The sequence below is a fragment of the Raphanus sativus genome, chromosome 4, assembly GCF_000801105.2.
Source record: "Raphanus sativus cultivar WK10039 chromosome 4, ASM80110v3, whole genome shotgun sequence".
NCBI classification, from domain to species: domain Eukaryota; kingdom Viridiplantae; phylum Streptophyta; class Magnoliopsida; order Brassicales; family Brassicaceae; genus Raphanus; species Raphanus sativus.
Genome location: NC_079514.1, coordinates 3,881,698 through 3,900,385, shown reverse-complemented (window position 1 = coordinate 3,900,385; position 18,688 = coordinate 3,881,698). Strand labels below are relative to the sequence as shown.

Here is an 18,688-nt window from a genome sequence, read left to right as displayed (position 1 = left end):
GGTGAGAACCAATCGAATTCTCGTTTCGTCGGAGCAATCCGAATCCAACCTCTGAGACTTGTCCTCCGGAAAAACGCCGGAGATATAAACATCACCCTTCATCTTTATCGGAACTCTTTGATCGGAGAGAATCATCGAAACCAATTCCGAAATCTCAGCCAGAGCCCGCGAAGTCATCTTATCTATCCCATCACTTCCTTCATCGGTGCACACTCTCGATCCTCCTGAAGCGAAGCCACAAACACCACCAAGTCACAGCCGGAAACTGGAATCCAACAAGAGCTGCCGTCGTCGTCGTTAGAGAGACTTTGCGACACAGAAACAGAGAGCCGACCGCTCACCCTCGTCGACAAGGTGCAGCGTCAGAGGCGAAACCGATCATCCATCATGCAAAAGATGCGACGCCAGAGATACAGAAAAAAAAACGAAAAAACCGAGTAAAGAAAAGAAAAAACGAGGAAATCAAAAAAGCCGGACCGACGGTGGCTACCGGAGCCCACCCGTCGGCCGGAGACAGAAGTTTCGCGTCGGCGCTCTAGAGAGAAATAAGAGAGTTCTGGTGTACAGAGAGAGAACCTTTCATCACAGTACTCTTATATAATTCGTGTCTTCGTGACATTTACAATTTCTATTATTTAGTAACTTCAATTTAATTTACCTAAGCCTTTTTACATTCAATGATTCAACAATATGGCGTCGTTCTGGTTCATGAACCGTCAGGAAAAGTCGACACGTGTTGAGACATATGTCCTTTCTTCTAGAATTCTGAAAAGCCTAACAACGATGTGTATCTATCAGAGTTGTCCATATAATTGAGCCCGGTACGATTAATCTTTTCATGAAGCACTAAGGTTGGAGTCGGAAAAAGAAAAGGAAGAAGCACTAACGATTCGACAGATAAATCTATTGAGCAAAAAGCCTTAATAATCAGGCTCAGACACGCGTGGAATGCAATGTCCCCACTCGTGTGAAATGTATACGTGTTAGGAGAGTTAGGCAGGGCTTGGATGAAAGAGTCAAAAGAGACGAAATATAAGAAAAAATAATACTTACAGAAAAGACAGAAATTGTTGAACAAGTGTACATACCACAAAGTTCTAACTATAAACAATAGAAATGATACGTTTATTCGAGACACGTATTGCAGAATTACAAAACCGCCGTTTTGTAATTATACTGCTGAGCTTGTCTAACACATATAGACGACAAAAAAATATCAACAAAAGTGCATTTTCTAAGAAATTTACGTATGATGCTTTTTCCTACTTTTGATTCTTATATATTGTAAGAAGAATATTATTTATCAATTTTTTGTTTATTTGAATTAAATTGTATTTCGATCTTCAAAAAGCAAAACAAAATGTTGCTCTTTTGATAATGTATTCGAAGTTTTATTTCAATAATTGTCTCATTTATTTTGTTATATTTTAATAATTAGATAAAAGAGTGATTAGGGTTTCGTCCACTCAAGAAATACTATAAATGGCCTAAGAAGTTGACAAATGACAAGTGAAAACAATGGACCATGCTGGACAGGTCACAAGCCTTTATAAAATACATGTGACGCGCGATTCAAAGAACTCGATTCTTCTTCTTCTTCTTGATAATTCTTTTCTCTTTCTTTAATTATTATTCAATCATTTCGTTTTCGATTGCTTTTGTACTTTAGATTTTAGTGAACGTGGAGAATTCTTGTTCACAGAGAGAGGGACATGCTCACCCATTTCCTTGGTAAGAAAATAGTTTTGAATATTAGCAAAGATACGACAAGTTTGGTTCAACGATTTGCATAACTGCAAAATGTCTTGATAAGAAACTCCGCAATCGCCTTTTTTGTCGACCAAACTCCGCAATCGCTATTCAGTTATTAGTGCATATTATTCTTGTGATCTTTTGACAAAAAGTCAAATATATATTAATACATAACGATATGGCTTTGGAGGCAATGAGGTAAAATAGTCAAACCGTAATTTGCGATGATCCTGAACTAATTTAATAGATTATCCAAAAGTAAATACCATACGTAGAATACTATTTTATTATAAAATGAAAACAAAACATCATTTCTATATTTATTTTAAAATAAATAAATTAAATTATTAAAAGTTAAAATGTATGGACGCGTCTAATAATAGTGAGTTGTCCACATATATATTGCATGTCTCTAAAGCATGCTTTTCTTTGTGAAGTTGCATGTTTATTAAATCTTTAAAGAAGATAAGGTGAGGTGATAACGAAAGTTTGATCAAAAAAATAAAATAAAAGGCACGATGCTTTATAAATGCATATGACACATGTGTTAGACATCACTTAAATTTGATGCAGGATCTGGTTTGTATATATATATGATCCATTGGTGACTAGTCCGTTCTCAATTTTAGGCTATTTACAAAAACTGTAAGTGGTCAAGAGATCGATGATTTTAGGCCGATCCTTTTCTCGACAAAATGACAATATATTTAGATAGTTGTAACTTCAACACAAGCTTCAGACAATTACTCCATACCTTTAATATACGTCATATAGGTGCTAAAATAACCCTGAACTAAAATTTCTCTATTAGACTATTCTATAAAGACGTTACTTTTCCCTTTTTCTTTTATAACACAACGCTACTATACTAGAAACACAGAAAGTTGGCTTAACTTTTAGTTCATCTTCTTATTTGTATGGCATAATTTAAATTAAAGATTATTCCGCTAGCACCACTTGCTGATTGAAGTATCTAAAATAATGCGTTAATGATACTACTTGAAGTAGATAGTACGTTTACTATGCACCGCAAATATATTAGCTAGGTGTTCGAAGTTTAAAACCGCGTGAGGTCAAAAATCTTTCATGTACGAATGATTTCAACGTGTAACATGTTTTGAACTTGGAACACAACCAATAAGCAAACATTAAATTGGCTTTGAACTTATCCTTTGAACACACAGAGAACATGTTCTTCATATTACTACCTAGATTCTTATACCCCTTTATTGAGAAATGACTTATCATATGACCACTTGAGCCGGACCAAGTTAATCAATCCATTATAAACAAAACATCACATTAAAATATGCTAAATTATTTCAAAACATAATTTATCATATATCCTTACCAATGATTCTAACGGAAAAAACAACATTTGCAATAAGAACTTATTGGTGTTATACACTCGTTCTTACTCAAAAAGTGCTAAAACCAAAAGCAAAAACTGGAGAGAGCTAAATTATATATTATCCAGACTTGGTTTTACCAATCCTCATCAAAGCAATGTAAGCAACTACTCTATAACCAACAAGCATCAAAGCCAAGGCGAAGGCAGAGACTAATCCACCATGAAACCCTATGTGCTTAATACCTTCAAAGTCGCCGACATAACACTTCAATTTCCCATTTTCGCCACAAGGATACCACTCACTCTCCGTGTACTGACCCAATATCACTAGTTTATAGGTATAGTAACCTATTGATACATATTTAACCCAAGAGATGAACACTGGGACATTTCGAACGTAGAATCCTCCTGCTAACAAAAACGTCAGCATCATAACTGACCCGAGTGTCGTGGCTGTCTTCTGGTCCATCACTAGGGCACCTAGGGCTAATCCTAGCCCACCAGACACAAGGACGTGGACAAGGAGGATAAGAAGGGTCAGAAAGAAGTTTACAGGTTTTGGGTTTAAACCAGCCATCCAATATGTGATTATGAGAAAAATGGTTGGTAGAATAAGCTCCATTGGGAGATCACCGACAACTCGGGACATGAAGTAAGACGAGAGCCTGTACATGCCCGAGGAGCGTTCTTTCTCAAGCATTTTTCTCTCTTGGGGAAACGTGAAGATTTGTTGGAAAAGAGGGAAGAACGCCCAGAAAGATGACATAAAGAACAATAACCCTAGCTGCATCAATAAAACACAAGTATATTCACATTATCTATATGTTTTTACACAATGAAAATAGACCCAAAAAGTGTATTACCTGATCTTGTAAATGAGCAAGATCCGTTTTCCACCAAAGGAGACCACATAAGAAAGACACAAACAAAACCTGACCAATCTTTAGGCCAGAGAAAGAATCGTGTCGCCTTTGCTTAAGGCCTCTCTTCGAGAGAACACAAAACTGCTGCCACCAAGTTGTTGGCCAGTCTCCAAAATGCTTAGAATCTCCAAGACTCTCTATTGATTGGTTATAATGATCGTCTTGCTCTTTCAGATCATTGATAACATTTCCAATAGATTTGTTTTGTAAACAGCAACTAGACCTGCCTTCAAAGCCTCTGGTCTTTGAGATTCATCTGATCCAATACCTATAGATATAATATATCCATGTTTTGATATGAGATTCATCAAAGAGAAATTAAAAGCTTACTCGTTCAACAAGAAATCACGATGAGAGGCCTACCGTTTGCGATGTCCAAGAGAAAATCTGACGGGTTAACCCTTTCAACGGATGGAGAGTACCCAACGCTAGCAAAATAATCAATAGCGTTGGATCCAAGCCCGAAGTAGATCGGATTACCTTCTGATAAGAGAAGAATCTTATCAAACATATAAAACAACCTTGTTGAAGGTTGATGAATTGTTGTCACGACCGTTCTTCCACCGCGAGCCAGTTCCCACAAAACGGACACGATCCTCTGAGCTGTGGTCGAATCAAGACCAGAAGTAGGTTCATCAAGAAATAGTAAACTAGGGTTTATAAGAATCTCTTGCCCTATGCTAACCCTTTTCCTCTCTCCACCCGAAACACCTCTCAAGAAAGGTCCTCCTATGATAGTGTTCTTACATCTATCTAGACCCAACTCAGTCACGACCGCCTCAGCTTGTTTGATCTTGTCTTGTTTTTTGAAAGAGTTTGGAAGCCGTAGAAGCGCAGTGAAGACTAGAGTTTCGGTAACAGTTAAGTGAGGGTAAAGAGCATCGTCTTGAGTCACGAAACCGGTGGCTCGCTTCACACCTTTGGAGAATGGCTTGTTGTTGTATGATATGTTCCCTGTGAGCTTCCCTTTCCCTTCACTAACCCGCCCTCCTAGAGCGGTCAACAAGCTGGTTTTGCCACTTCCTGAGGGACCGAGCATAGCCAGGATCTCTCCCGGTTTAACGATCCCATTTACTCCCTTCAAGATGGTCTTATCTTCGGTTTTGCCTTTGCTTTGACCTAGCCAGCTTTTTGGTTCCTTCACCTTCACCGTGTACACAACGTTCTCGAACTGATCCAAAACATCAAGAACAAAACTGAATCAGCAGATCTATGTTAAAGACACAAAAAGATTGTTACAATAATTAAATTAGAGAAATTATCCGTATAACGTATATATATTTTTAATCAGTATATCGAAATTACACAAATGAACACTTCTTAACCTAATGAACCACATGTGTATTCTCCATTTATCATATGTAAAAAACTGTATATTCTCATAGAGTATGTATGAGTAAATAAATTTATATACCTTTAAAGTAATAGGAAGATTAGCCTTTTTAAAAATTGAAAAAGGAAGGGTTCGATCATCGTTGTTATCCTCAATCTGAGCTTCAATATCCATAACTTCTTGATTATCCATTCCTAATATTGATGATGCATAAATCCTAGTCACAGGTAATTATTCGATCGAAACGAAATAAAATACTCTTCTACTAATTAAAAAACTCTTAATTGATAAATCTGATTCGATAAGGAGAGAAGTTGAATGGAAATTTTGGACTGAATCGATAAGGAGAGAAAGTTGAATGAAATTTTTGGTTTTCTTGGCTCTTGGAGTTCTAGAGTCAGACGACAAACTAAAACATGCAATCTAATTTTATTACAAAAAAGTCGATTACTCAAATAAAGAGACATAGGGTTCACGTAAGCAAAGGGAGAGCGTTTCAAGGATATATAGACGGAAGATTCTTAGAAAAAATGCTTCTGTTACTCAGCACGCTTTTAGAGTGGGATGTTTGTTTCGATCCTTTGAAAAAGGAAGATTTGGGTTTAATAAATAACAAATCAATCAGAGATTTCTACGCTTTTCTTTACTTTTTCTTTACTAAAAAAATCTGAAATAACAATTAAAAATAAGAATCTTACAAAAAGTATTTTTACATTACTTTAATTAATACTTCATTTGTATTCGAAAGATTAACGTTTTAAGATTTTCCCACATTAATAATGATTAAATACATACTTTTACCTATGACTTTTGATTTTGTTTTTATTTTTTTTTGTTTCCCAATAAAGGTCTACCAATCATATTTTAAGATTTTAATTTATATTTTAAAAGAAAAATACATTAGTTAAAGTTCAAACATTAATTTTATAAATACAAAAGTAAAAGCCAAAACATCACTCTTTAAATATTAACGGAGTAAATATTTTATATATAGCAGCATTTTTACATTACTTTTAAGAAAGAAATATTTTGTAAAATAGGGAAAGAGAGCTCAGGAAGGTTTTCTTACAGACCACTAATTAAACTTACTAATTTATGCAAAATAAAGTAACAAACTATAATTATATAATAAATATGGTGAGTACAAAAATACTTTTAATAATATAATAAGGATAGACAAAAACATAAAAACTAACACGGAATCTAACAGTTCATTATTTATTCGTATATTCATTAATATTCTTATAATAAAAACCATACAAATGAACAACAAACTATATAGTGACATTTCATCACAAAAAACTATATAGTGATAATACTAACTTTAAATACTATATATATAATTATTTGAAAAGTATATCAAATATTGATTCTGTATTTGTTTTGAATTAAGTTGTTCATCGTCATTTGTTTTATCAAAGATGAATGATGGGTTGATGAATTCTTGTTTAAATTTTTATCAATAGAATTAAAAATTCTTGTTTAAATTTATTATTATTTTAGTATAGACTTAAGAACGTAGAGTAAATTATAATTAGAACAAATAAAACGTTAATAATCTTTGAAAATGAATTTCTCAACGTTAGTGATTATTTTTAATAAATATTTTTATGCTATTTGATCATTCTACTATTTTATTATTTTACTAACTGATACTGGCTCTTATTATTTTATTATTAATTATATTTTTATTTTTGATTGCTTCTTTTTGCAGCCCTTATAAAACCTAAAATATCACGTCGATATTTTATTTAGTATAAAATATCAATATTTTATTAATTTTAAAATATCTTAGGGTTTGATTTATTTAATCAATTGTATTATTTCATTAGGTTTTAAGTCGTTCTAATTGGATGGGGAATTTGTTTTTTTTTTTGACAACAGAACCAATAAACTAACATAAAACATAATGGCAATATAAAAAAATGTCTGAACGTAAAAGAAATTTAACCCTCCACTTAAGAAATCAAAGGTGGAGATTAGCAATTGAAAGTAAGAGATGACCACGCGATCATCCACTTACAACAACTTAAAGGGTTGTTAAAAGTTCACGAGCAGTCAAATCCCACTTTGACTTGGCATATTACACAACACACAACAAATTAATTACAATTTCTTTCAAACTCCCAGTAGCAACTTTCATTCTATTTTCATATACTCAATAAAAGAAGGAGAAAATAATAGGAACAAGAAAGGAACAAAACAAAACTATGAAAAGAGATTTGCATTTACTTGATTTTCGGGGCCAATTATTTAGAAAATCTGATCAATCAAACCTAATTACTAAACAAAAGAAAGAGAAAATAATAGGATCAAGAAAGAAACAAAACAAAACTAAGAAAAGAGATATACATTTACTTGATTTTCGGGGCCAATTATTTAGAAAATCTGATTAATCAAACCTAATTACTCCCTCCGTTTTTATTAATTGAATCTTTGTAAATTTTCTAAATAAAATATCACTAAATATTTAAATACCCACAATTCAACTAACAGAAACAAGTTACAGAATATAAAGAGTTATATCAAACAAAATTATAAACTTTATACATAAAAATTGAAAACCTCATGTAATTTGAAACAACAAAAAAATCCTCTATAATATCATCTATTAAAAAAAGCGAGAGTATTGCATGTGTTATATTTAAAATTCATCATTTCATAGTTGAACGTACGTAGATAACTAAAATTTATTTTATGTTTAGCTTCATGTAGAATATATATTACAATCTCAAAGATCAATTTTCTAAACTTCTAAAAATGTTCAGACAATAACTTTTTTGTTTGGATGTTAATCGGTCTTAACCCTTGTTCGGAAATGCGCTAGGCGTGATGCGTGCGGTCAGGACAGGCCTAGCTAGTTAACAGAAAATCGGAAATAAATCGGGGAGTAATCGGAGATTTTTTATAGATTTTCTTTTGTAATTGTAGTTATATTTTTTTTATAATGGGCATACAAGGGATAACGGTTAGCTAGTGTGGTAATTCTGGTGCTTAATATATTGAGATATATTTTGTGACCTAGTGTTTGTAAGTCCACAATTACAATTTTTTTGTTTATTTTTATCCCTTCTCAATAAAGGATACAATTGTAAATTCGAATTTATCTTCTTCCCTACCAATTCTGAAACCTAAAAAGACAGCAGACTGTTTTGTCCTGTTTTGTCCATTGATATAACATATTTTCGTCTAACTGTCATAATAAAACACTATAAACTCAAACGATTCACTGATTCTTTTTGCAATTATTCTGGAATTAAGGTCGAAGGATAGCAATAAGGGTAAAAATTGGATTTTGAGTTACGCGTTTCAAGTTGATAACCGGCCGTGTTTTCAAAACCACGCTTCTCGGCGGTTAGAAATCGGTTTACTGTATAACACAACCGAATCAGTTCAATTTGTTACGGTGACCTAACGTATCACGAATTCTCGGCCGCTAAATTGCCTATGCGGACGAGTTTTAGAACAAGGGTCTTAACACAAAATGATTAGGGGTGGGCAAAAAAACCGAACCAAACTGATTGAACCGAACCAACCGAACTGAAATCGATTCGAACCGAACCAAAGTCTACTATCAAACAGTTAGGTCTAAGATTTTCCCAACCCGAACCAACCGAACCGAATCCGATCCGAACCGAACCACGTTGAACCAAACCAAACTAAACCAAACCCATAACCAATGTGCATATTAGCAATATTGTACTAAAATCCTAAGACTAAAGTCATTGCTAACTTTATTAATATTTTCTTTTTAGTTTTCTATTTACTTTAGTTAATTTTTGTTTGATTGTGTTCTTATAAACATTTTGTAGTTTGTTAAGGTTTTTGTTTCAGTTTTACATTATATTTAGTTTACATAGTTTATTTTGTAGAGGCATTATTAACAATGTTTTTTTATTTTCTATTTATTATAGTTAATTTTGATTTGATTGTGCTCTTATAAATGTTTTGTGTTTCTAAAAGTTTTTTTCGATTTTATATTGGATTTAGTCAACATAATTTAGTTTCTTACAGTCGTCAACACGATGATTTTATGACCATGCGTTTGTGTTTTAAAACCGAACTGAATTCAAACCGATCCGAGTTCAAATCGAACCGAAACCGATCCAAACCGAACTAACTATGGTTTACTTTGGTTGGATAAATCATTGAACCGAATTAACCAAACCCAACCAAACCCGAACCGAACCGATAAAATAACCGAAGTGCCCACCCCTAAAAATGATATTAGCGCGGGTCCCGAGCATGGAGATAGGCTTTTAGGCCAGAACCTTCAGATAATCCAAAAGAAAAATAATATATTGAGCATTCTAAAGCAGAACTCAAGCCTAACCCTCTGGTCCACTTAGAGAGGTTTGAATTTCTTTACTGACCGTTAGCTGAGCACAACTTCTGGGGGTTGCAACCCCCACATGAGATCCATAAAACACACCAAACTTTTTATGGCCACTCTCTACTCTGCAGTTTTACATACTCCTCACATAAGTCTTTAACCATAAATTTTCTCACATATCGAGTCCGCTACCAAATACATTAGGGGACTTCGTAGGAGAATAAGTTGAAGAAATGGTTGCAGAGACGGGGATGGTGATGGTAGGTGTTCTAGGACTATGGGCCCGATTTGTTCGAAAGCCACTGCTTGAGTTCACCTGTGAAATTATAAAAGTCGCCTCTGAAGTCGTGTCGAGGATGTGTGGACGGGATACAGTTTCGTACAACTCGTCTCCTCCCATCTCCTGAAGAAGGTGGTATGCAAATGTACATGATCATTGTATTGACAAAATTTAGAGATACAAATAGGTTTTGTTTTTCTTATCTGTGGGTTCCCAATTATATATGTAAGTATACATCTTTTGAAATGTTAAACCTATTGATTGAACATGAACAAGTTATTTACAAGAGTCTCTAGAGTTTGAAAGAATGTTACCAACATAAACAAAAACTAATAATAATACCGGTGGTCATGTACATGTAGCCAATACTAGAGATGAGCGTTCCCCCATGGCCACCGGGTCATCGTTGTGGGGGATAATTGGCTTCCCAAACACAAAGAATGAAAGGGTTTAAGTGAGTGAATTGGTGTTAGTTGTATCTCGTGTTCCACCTAAAGCTTATCCACCTAAGTAAGTGTCTAATGAGATACTCTTCATCCATAGAACTTGTTTCTCGTGGAGAGAATCCCGCATGTCTAGATAGCTAGCTAGGGGGTTTGCAAAAAGTGGACGCTTCACTAGACTACTTTAGATCCAGGTAATAAGTTAATATGCAAGTTCTTTCAAAAAGTAATTTAGATCGGACATTGCAACGACGTTGTGTTAAGTTTGGTTGAAAAGCCGGTTAAATATTTTTCTCTTTATTCTTTACAGTTTTTCATGTGTGATATTAAATCCTGTTTTCGTTTTTATTAATTCAATTTGCCTGTTTATATATCATTGTTGATGTGTTGTTTATAGCATTAGAGTATAAAAATTTTGTTTGGTGAGTTTGAATAATATAAGTATAACATCCCGAACTGTGATATGTAAAAAGACTTAAGAAAATTGATTTGATTACCTATATCACCAAAGTTAACTTACTTTTTCTGTCACACATCAATTTAGAACTCTAGAGTTAAGCGTGCTTGGGCTGGAGTAGTGAAAGGATGGGTGACCTATCGAAAAGTAATTCGCGATACCGTGTAAGTGATACCAAAGCACGGAAAAATGTCGGGTGGTGATTATAGGGTAAGTAAATGATGATTTCGAGCCTTGGAAAATTAACGACCGACCGTCGGATGGGATGGGGCCCACAGACCGAGAAAACGGGCGTGGGTGGCCCATTAGCCGTGAGCGGATCGGAGCGTTACAATAAGGTTATATTGGATATATATTTGTAAGTAAACTATTTGAATGGTGATTTGTGATCAGTAGGAAAATCAAAACGAAAAGAGTATTAGGAAGACTTAAGTAAGAAAAAAAATTATGGAGTTCATTCATATAATGAACCATATAGTATCACGTAGATGATTATGTTACTAATGAATGATTCTTCGGTTTTAAGCTTTTGTTCTGTTAGACTGATAAAGAAGTCTTCGACATACACATCCAACTAGAATTTCTATAAGCATCTCTTCTTTTTCACTCTTCATTTTATTTTAAATTTTCTTATATTGGTAACATGTTCCAATCATGTAGGAATCTGATTCCCGTGTTAATATCTTTTCACGTTTTTAGGCATTTTCCAAGCTGTTTTCCATTTTGAAACGATCAAAAAGAAAAACTAACTTTGATTCCATCACGTTAATTTCAAAGAAATTAAAAAAAAAAGAAGAAGAAGAAAACCAATCTCTTTTTTTTTTGCCATAAACAACAAAGACGTCTCACACAAGGAAGCACATGTCCACCTTTAGCTCTACGCATCCTTGACTACCATCCATTTTTCCTTCAATTTCTTAGATAAACTTTTCCAAGATACAAAAGTACTTTTTATTGAACCATAAGAATAATTAAAGAAAAAGGTGAGATACCCACTTCAGATAATGAAATGGTAACGTGTCTTTTTCCGTTAGGCGATATGATCAAATCTGAGCAAACAAAGTTGTCTTTATATCTAATCTAAAGGAACGTTTTGTGAAAGAGAGCGAGAGTAAGGTGAACCCATGGCGTCGAAGATTGTCTCAGCCATAGTCTTTGTATTCAACCTTGTCGCCTTTGGTCTAGCCGTTGCTGCTGAACAAAGAAGAAGCACTGTAAGTCTTTATTAAACGCATCCAGCAAGAAGATGATTATCTGATCTCTTTTCTAATTTTTTGGTGGGGCAGGCAACGGTTGTGCAGGACACTGAGGTGCAATACAACTATTGTGTGTATGATTCTGACAGAGCCACAGGGTATGGAATTGGAGCCTTTTTCTTCTCAGTTGCTAGTCAACTCCTTATCATGCTCGTTAGCCGTTGCTTCTGTTGTGGGAAGCCTCTCAAGCCTGGTGGTTCACGCGGTCTTGCCCTTGTTCTCTTCATTGTCAGCTGGTAATATTTTTACCTTTTTGTTGTTATTTAGCTCCATTAGTTTCAAAAAAAGGATTTAGCTCCACTAGTTCATATCATATATATATTCCTTAACTTAAGCTAGCCTGGATATAACTGATTCTAGTATGCGATTTTGACTAAAATAACTGAAATTAAAATATGATTTAAATCCAGAGTCAAACATATACAATCGAAGCTTGGTCTTAGTACTTTATGTTATGTTGTGGGCTTCCGTCCAATATATTAGAAGAAGGTATACTGGATTAGAGATTGATGATAGGCTGATAGCTAAGGAACACAAACGTGTTTAAAAACACAACGAAATAGCACTGAACTCTCTCCGAGAGAGTCTCTCGTCGGTCTATAATGATATTAACATAATAACATCATAATATATATATATATATATATATAACGATCAGCTTGCAAATTCCCATTCTCTTTCCAAACTACTAATGTTTCTATAGTTCAAATCTAACATAACATAAGTATTACTAATCCAATTCTGCTTCAATCTATCTCTGAACTGATCAATTCTGTTTTGGTTTTGGGATTGTTGTTTTCTTGGCGAAAAAGGATGTTCTTCTTGATAGCGGAGACATGCCTATTAGCTGGATCAGTAGAGAATGCATACCACACAAAGTATAGGACTATGTTCATGGACAATCCTCCAGACTGTCAGACTCTTCGTAAGGGAGTATTCGCTGCGGGTGCTTCTTTCGTCTTCTTCAACGCTATTGTCTCTCAATTTTATTATTTCTTTTACTCCTCTGCTGCTCAGGCCTCCCCCATGCCTTACTAGAGGACTTCTATTCCACAAAATATTGTTTTTATTTCTTATATGCTATGTGATTAATATATACTATTGTCATACTTTTGGGGTGTTATCTTTCTATTGTGTGACAGCAAAATGATATGAAGCTGAGGGTAAAACTATGAGTTTGTAGATTGATTTGTATGGATTATTGCATTGAAATGTTTTTTTTAAATTACCAAATCGTTTATTCATCTGGTTCAAAAGATAAATGTGAACCATAACAACTCGTAGCATACTTTTGTAGTTAGCATGGGATCCCATAAACACCAATCCCCATCAATCAATGGAGATTTAAAAAAAAAAAAAAAAATTCAGGTGGTGAGTGATCCGAGCTTGACGAAATCAGGGGTTAACTGGAGCTGGAACAAGACTTTGGCGTCTTTCGAGAATGAGTTATCAGAAGAAGCAAGTGATGTTGAGAAGGCTCGTAAAGTGTGGGAGATCAGTGAGAAGCTCGTTGGATTGGCTTAATGAGACTTTTGCTATCTCCTTCCTGATGAGCCCTCTTTCTGCCAAGCGATGAAAAACATAGAGGATGTTCTGAAAATTTTAGATGTCTGATTCTATTGAGGAATTTTTTCGTTAGCGTCTGTTGAGTGTAGATGTGTTTGGCGAGTAGCCCACCATAAAGAAAAGAAATAAAAGTTTGCCAATCTTTAAGCTAAGCTTTAAGAGGATCAATCATAATCTGATGAAGCAGAGAATGAGCGTTGAGAAGTTCATTTGTCTAAAAGAGCATCAAACATATACCAACATCTTTGTGCATCAGATAGCTAAATTTAACTCATATGTTTGGTTTTACCAAAAAAAAAAAAAAAATTTACTAACTGCATACCAAGAATCATCAGTACTATCTTCACATGATCATATCCTCCTAGCCTTTGTGTTTGTTGTCTTGTTTAGCTGTCACAGATCGTTCAAGCTCCCAAAGAAGAGAAATACATGTCATCAAGTCCACACAAAAAAAAAAACTAAAAAGATTTAGTTGGAACAGAACCGAGTAAGTGGTTGGTCAGATATTTATAGGGATCCCTTCGATAATATTTTAATTTTTCGGAACTTAAAAAAAAACAAAGACAAAGACAAAGCCAAAGCCATCACCGTCGTTGTCGTTAAAACCTCCATCATCATCATCATCGTCATCGTCGTCATCGTAAGTTTGACTTATAGAGCGAATTAACATCATCCAATCCCCCCTCGGCGATCTATTCGGTAGGTTCTCTCTTCATCATCATCATCATCATCATCTGTCTTTTGCTGTGGATTGGATTCTTATTCAGAGAATTGAAATCTGAATCCCTGTTTATATATATTGATTATTCTGATCTATAATGTTTTCCCGTTGCATAGTTTAAGCAAAAGAGAAGAGATTTTGATTAGAAGTCACAAATCAAAGAAATTAAGGTTATTTTGGTTGTAGATTTAGCGATTTTTGCCTCTCCATGGACATGGAAGGAAACTTCTTCAGCTCTGATGATGGCTCCACGGTCAAACAAAAACCTAATCTCGTCACGGTTCCAACAGGATCTCAATCCAACGAAAGCAGCGGATGTTTTGATTGCAACATCTGTCTAGACACAGCTCTTGATCCGGTGGTCACTCTCTGCGGACACCTTTTCTGCTGGCCTTGCATCTACAAGTGGCTCCATGTTCAGCTCTCTTCTTCTTCTTCTCTCTCCATCGATCACCACCACCACCACCACCACCACAACAACAACAACAACAACAACAACAACAACAACAACAACAACTGCCCTGTCTGCAAATCCAACATCGCAATCACCTCATTGGTTCCTCTCTACGGAAGAGGCATCTCTTCTCCATCCTTTGACTCCAAGGAACAACAAGACTCGATACCTAGTAGACCTTCTCCGTCAAACAATCCCACCACTCCAGATTTACCTCTGCGACAACACCGAACAATGTCTCCAACGTTTCACAACCACCACCGATACTCCTCCCGTGGCTTCACCACCACAACTGAGTCAACAGACCTTGCTAACGCGGTGATGATGAGCTTGCTGTACCCGGTGATCGGGATGTTTGGGGACATGGTCTACACCAGGATATTCGGAACCTTCACAAACGCGATAGCTCAGCCTTATCAACAAAACCAGAGGATGATGCAGACTGAGAAGTCTCTTAATCGGGTATCCATTTTCTTCTTCTTTTGCATCTTCCTTTGCCTCCTTCTCTTCTAGTTCTCTCTTGTATACACTTTTGTTGTAAATAGACTGTAAAAACTCAAAGTCGCTGTGGTATAACAACTACATATACACTATTGTCCCTGTGTATTGCATATCTACGTGCTTGTAACAAATCGTCATGAACCATATACATGTTTGATTGAGTCTCATATGAACATTTCAACATCTCTGTTTATTCTACAAGTTGCTTAGTTGCCTTTCTTGTCTCAAATCAATTATTGAAATAACTAAATGTTATTTTGAATAGTTTTTTTTTTTCCTATGTGAAGAGAAGACGTGAGTTGGTATATTATTTGGTCACATTGTAGTAACAAGTATACGTTTAAATTAGACATGAAACATCTAAAAACAAAAACCGCCTCTAAAGCATTCAGCTGTGTAAGTGTATCGAGAGAGCCGCCTATCTACATTTCCTTTGATCCGATGTCGAAACAAGTCTGCTAACAAGCTCCTGTAACCGGTTAGCTCCAGGGCCAGGACTGATCCTTGACGGATCGCCAACCTTGGAGCATTTATGTTTGTCTAAACACCAACCACCAGGTGTAAAGTTCTTCCCATCATTACCTTCTCTACTGAGCAGCTCTTTATCGATCTTGTCCAAAGCAGGATCGTTGTGTTTGAACTTGCGGGCAAACACAGCTCCGCTTGCAATCATCCTCTCCGTGTCGGTGATGTTGAGTGTCCGAGGGTGCTGCTTTGGAGGACGGTCCCATGAGATGTAATGCAGGTCGTGGTTAACCACCGTGCTCGAATACTCTGGTGTGTTGCATATAACGGTCTGGAAGTATCCTTCCGGCGTGGAGAGGAAGTTTGTGTAATACATTAGGAGTGTCCGTGGAAGATTGTCCCATCCCCAGATGCAATATTCTACGAAGGACCGTGATAAAACCATCCAAGCAGAACCTTAAGATTCATTGAAACATGCACACAACTTAAGCCACAGGTTTCATAATCATTACCCTTCTTGTTACCGAGTTAATGAAATTTCATTACCAGTGAATAGTTTGAATGCAGTAGGCATGGTTCTACGAGGTGTAACCCAGAAGACATCTGATTTCTTAGTCGAGTAAAGCCCCGGGTCTATGATCAGAGGCTTTGCTCTTTTCTCTCTGCAATAAGAAACAATCATTACGCACACGTCTCAAAGTTTGTTGTCAGTTATAAAAAATAATAAGAATCATTACGCTTTCCAGCCTAGTTTGCTAGTGTATTCGATAAAGTTGAGGTTCCGGTCCAGCCCTGTGAATGTATGAATAAGATCTGCAAATGAAAAAAAAAACTAACAATGATGATCCAATGATACAAAAGAAGACGGTAATGTGTATACGTACCATCTTGAGTCACTAGAGGATAATCTGAGGCGCTGAGGTTGATGAACCAATCCCAATCTTTACTCTTCTTCAAAAGAATGGCGCATGCATGAAGCGTATTAGCGACCATTGTGGGTCCTCTATACGTTACGAGGTTAGCCTTTGTGATCATGTGAACATTTCCAACGTCGGTGAACACAGGATCTTCACTCACACGTTTAGCCAGCTCGATTCTTTCTTCGGCAGGAGACTCGAGATCGAGATGAACAACGTATTGGTTCCTAGGATGGTACAGTGCTCGTAACACTCTCCATAGAGAGTCTAAGTCGCCTTTTGAACCTGAAACTAGATAACCAAAGCGAGGACTAGACTGTACATGAGGAGGAGGAGGAGAAGAGGAGTGGTTGTTGATCTTTGACTCAACGAAATTGACGGTTGTTTCGTTTGTGGATGGTAGATTATCTGAGGAGAAGATGAGTGAGTTAATGGAACGCACGGAAGAGAGGAGACCCATGTTGAAGGATGCAGCTGTGAGGAATATGAACATGAGAGAAGCCATTGCTAGAGGAAAAACCCATCTCCTTTCTGAGTTTGATGAAAACGCCATTGAATAGTCTTTTCATAAAGAATCTGAAAATAAAAAGGTTACGTGATTAAAAAAAAATTAGGTCAACGTAACAAGCTCTTGTGGGAGGATCATGAGAGAAGCAAATATATTATCACAAATGAAGATTTGCTATAACTTTAAATATTCATCGTTAATTCTGAAAAGAAAAGTATCAAGATTTCGAATTTGAATTTATCCCGAAATAGTCGATGAGGAAAACGAAAAACAAGGGACTCACGAATCGTAACGACGTGATCGTCACAAGTATCAGCCGATCATAAAAATAGTTCGAAAAAGACATGTCTGAAAATAAGAAATACTCTCTCGTTCTATCGACCAATCAGAACACATTTTAAAGATGTGATGACAATGGGGAATTAAAAAGCAGAAACAAATAAGACCTGGTTTCTTAAATCTTCCGGGGACTTGACGTGAGAATGTAACAAAGCTCCGGGGACTTCACTATCCGAGAGGAGTCGAAGATTTATTAATCTCCTGAGGATTTATTAACTAAACCGTAAATAACTCTTTTGTATAAAAATAGATTTAAAGAAGTAAATCTGATCAGACTGGCTTATATATAAAAAAAAGAAAGAAATCTGAGACTGACTTGGAGAACAAAGAAGATGAAATGAAACTGAGAGTTATAGAATTCTTCTGGATTTCAGTTTCCTACAAATATGTTTTGGTTTTAACTCACTTCCTAGAAACGGTGCGATCTCTTTTTGACTTTGATTTATGGGGAGTCTTTTTCTTTGGTGCAAAAGTTAAAATTTATTGGGAGTCTTTGATTTACAAACAACATTTATTAGTTTGGTTTACCATTTCAGTTACATAGCTTACTGATATTATGCATCATATACATGCTTTCTGATGTCAAAATGAGTAACGAATCCGTTAAAACTTAAAATGCTTATATTGATTTTCTTAGAAAAATTGTTACGTCAAACACCTATTTTGTGGTCCGCATTGCATGGTAAGTAAATTATTAAATCTTTAAGAGTTTAAGTCAAAAAAAGTTTTAAGAAATATATTGATGAGTTACGCAAGTTGTATTGGTTAGTGCTTTTGAAATGACCGAATGACTGCTTCTAGTCTAATTCAAAAGGACAAGTGTGTTGATTTGCAAAGGAAGTAATTAGTCTATTATCCAAGAAATTAAGAATTATGCTTTTAACTTATTTGAGTAAATAAATCTGTTCACATTTCTCTCATATACACTACTATATAAAACACAATTTGATAATTAGAGGATAAACGAATAAATATGTTGGTATTGGCCATGTAATAGATTATTTTCTTTATCTCTCAAATATGTGATTGATTATTTGTTTTCTATTTTTTTTGGTCAAATATTTGTTTTCTATTCTAGATATGGATTGT

At 35.4% G+C, this 18,688-nt stretch overlaps 3 protein-coding genes and 1 pseudogene across 4 annotated transcripts; 2 read left to right on the top strand and 2 right to left on the bottom strand.

Moving 5' to 3' along the window:
- Nucleotides 1-3,208: 3,208 nt before the first annotated feature.
- On the bottom strand, nucleotides 3,209-5,809 carry LOC108852677 (ABC transporter G family member 9-like; annotated as a pseudogene).
- Nucleotides 5,810-11,835: 6,026 nt separating this feature from the next.
- LOC108855746 (uncharacterized) lies at nucleotides 11,836-13,365 on the top strand. The gene is made up of 3 exons (XM_018629636.2): nucleotides 11,836-12,086; nucleotides 12,159-12,364; nucleotides 12,941-13,365. The coding sequence occupies exons 1-3, from the start codon at nucleotides 11,997-11,999 to the stop codon at nucleotides 13,164-13,166; spliced, it is 522 nt and encodes a 173-aa protein (XP_018485138.1). The 5' UTR covers nucleotides 11,836-11,996; the 3' UTR covers nucleotides 13,167-13,365.
- Nucleotides 13,366-14,231: 866 nt separating this feature from the next.
- Nucleotides 14,232-15,537, top strand: LOC108855745 (E3 ubiquitin-protein ligase RMA3). Its single transcript, XM_018629635.2, has 2 exons — nucleotides 14,232-14,393; nucleotides 14,602-15,537. The coding sequence occupies exon 2, from the start codon at nucleotides 14,624-14,626 to the stop codon at nucleotides 15,380-15,382; it is 759 nt and encodes a 252-aa protein (XP_018485137.2). The 5' UTR covers nucleotides 14,232-14,393; nucleotides 14,602-14,623; the 3' UTR covers nucleotides 15,383-15,537.
- A 114-nt stretch (nucleotides 15,538-15,651) lies between these two features.
- Nucleotides 15,652-17,857, bottom strand: LOC108852698 (beta-glucuronosyltransferase GlcAT14A). Of its 2 annotated transcripts, XM_018626195.2 has the most exons (5): nucleotides 17,707-17,857; nucleotides 16,720-17,328; nucleotides 16,573-16,648; nucleotides 16,382-16,497; nucleotides 15,652-16,291 (listed from the first exon to the last, which is right to left on the bottom strand). In XM_018626195.2, the coding sequence occupies exons 2-5, from the start codon at nucleotides 17,303-17,305 to the stop codon at nucleotides 15,789-15,791; spliced, it is 1,281 nt and encodes a 426-aa protein (XP_018481697.2). In that variant the 5' UTR covers nucleotides 17,306-17,328; nucleotides 17,707-17,857; the 3' UTR covers nucleotides 15,652-15,788. The 2 variants fall into 2 exon arrangements, with proteins under 2 accessions (XP_018481697.2, XP_056862864.1); XM_057006884.1 differs by lacking the exon at nucleotides 17,707-17,857 and having other exon boundaries at nucleotides 16,720-17,417.
- Nucleotides 17,858-18,688: the final 831 nt, after the last annotated feature.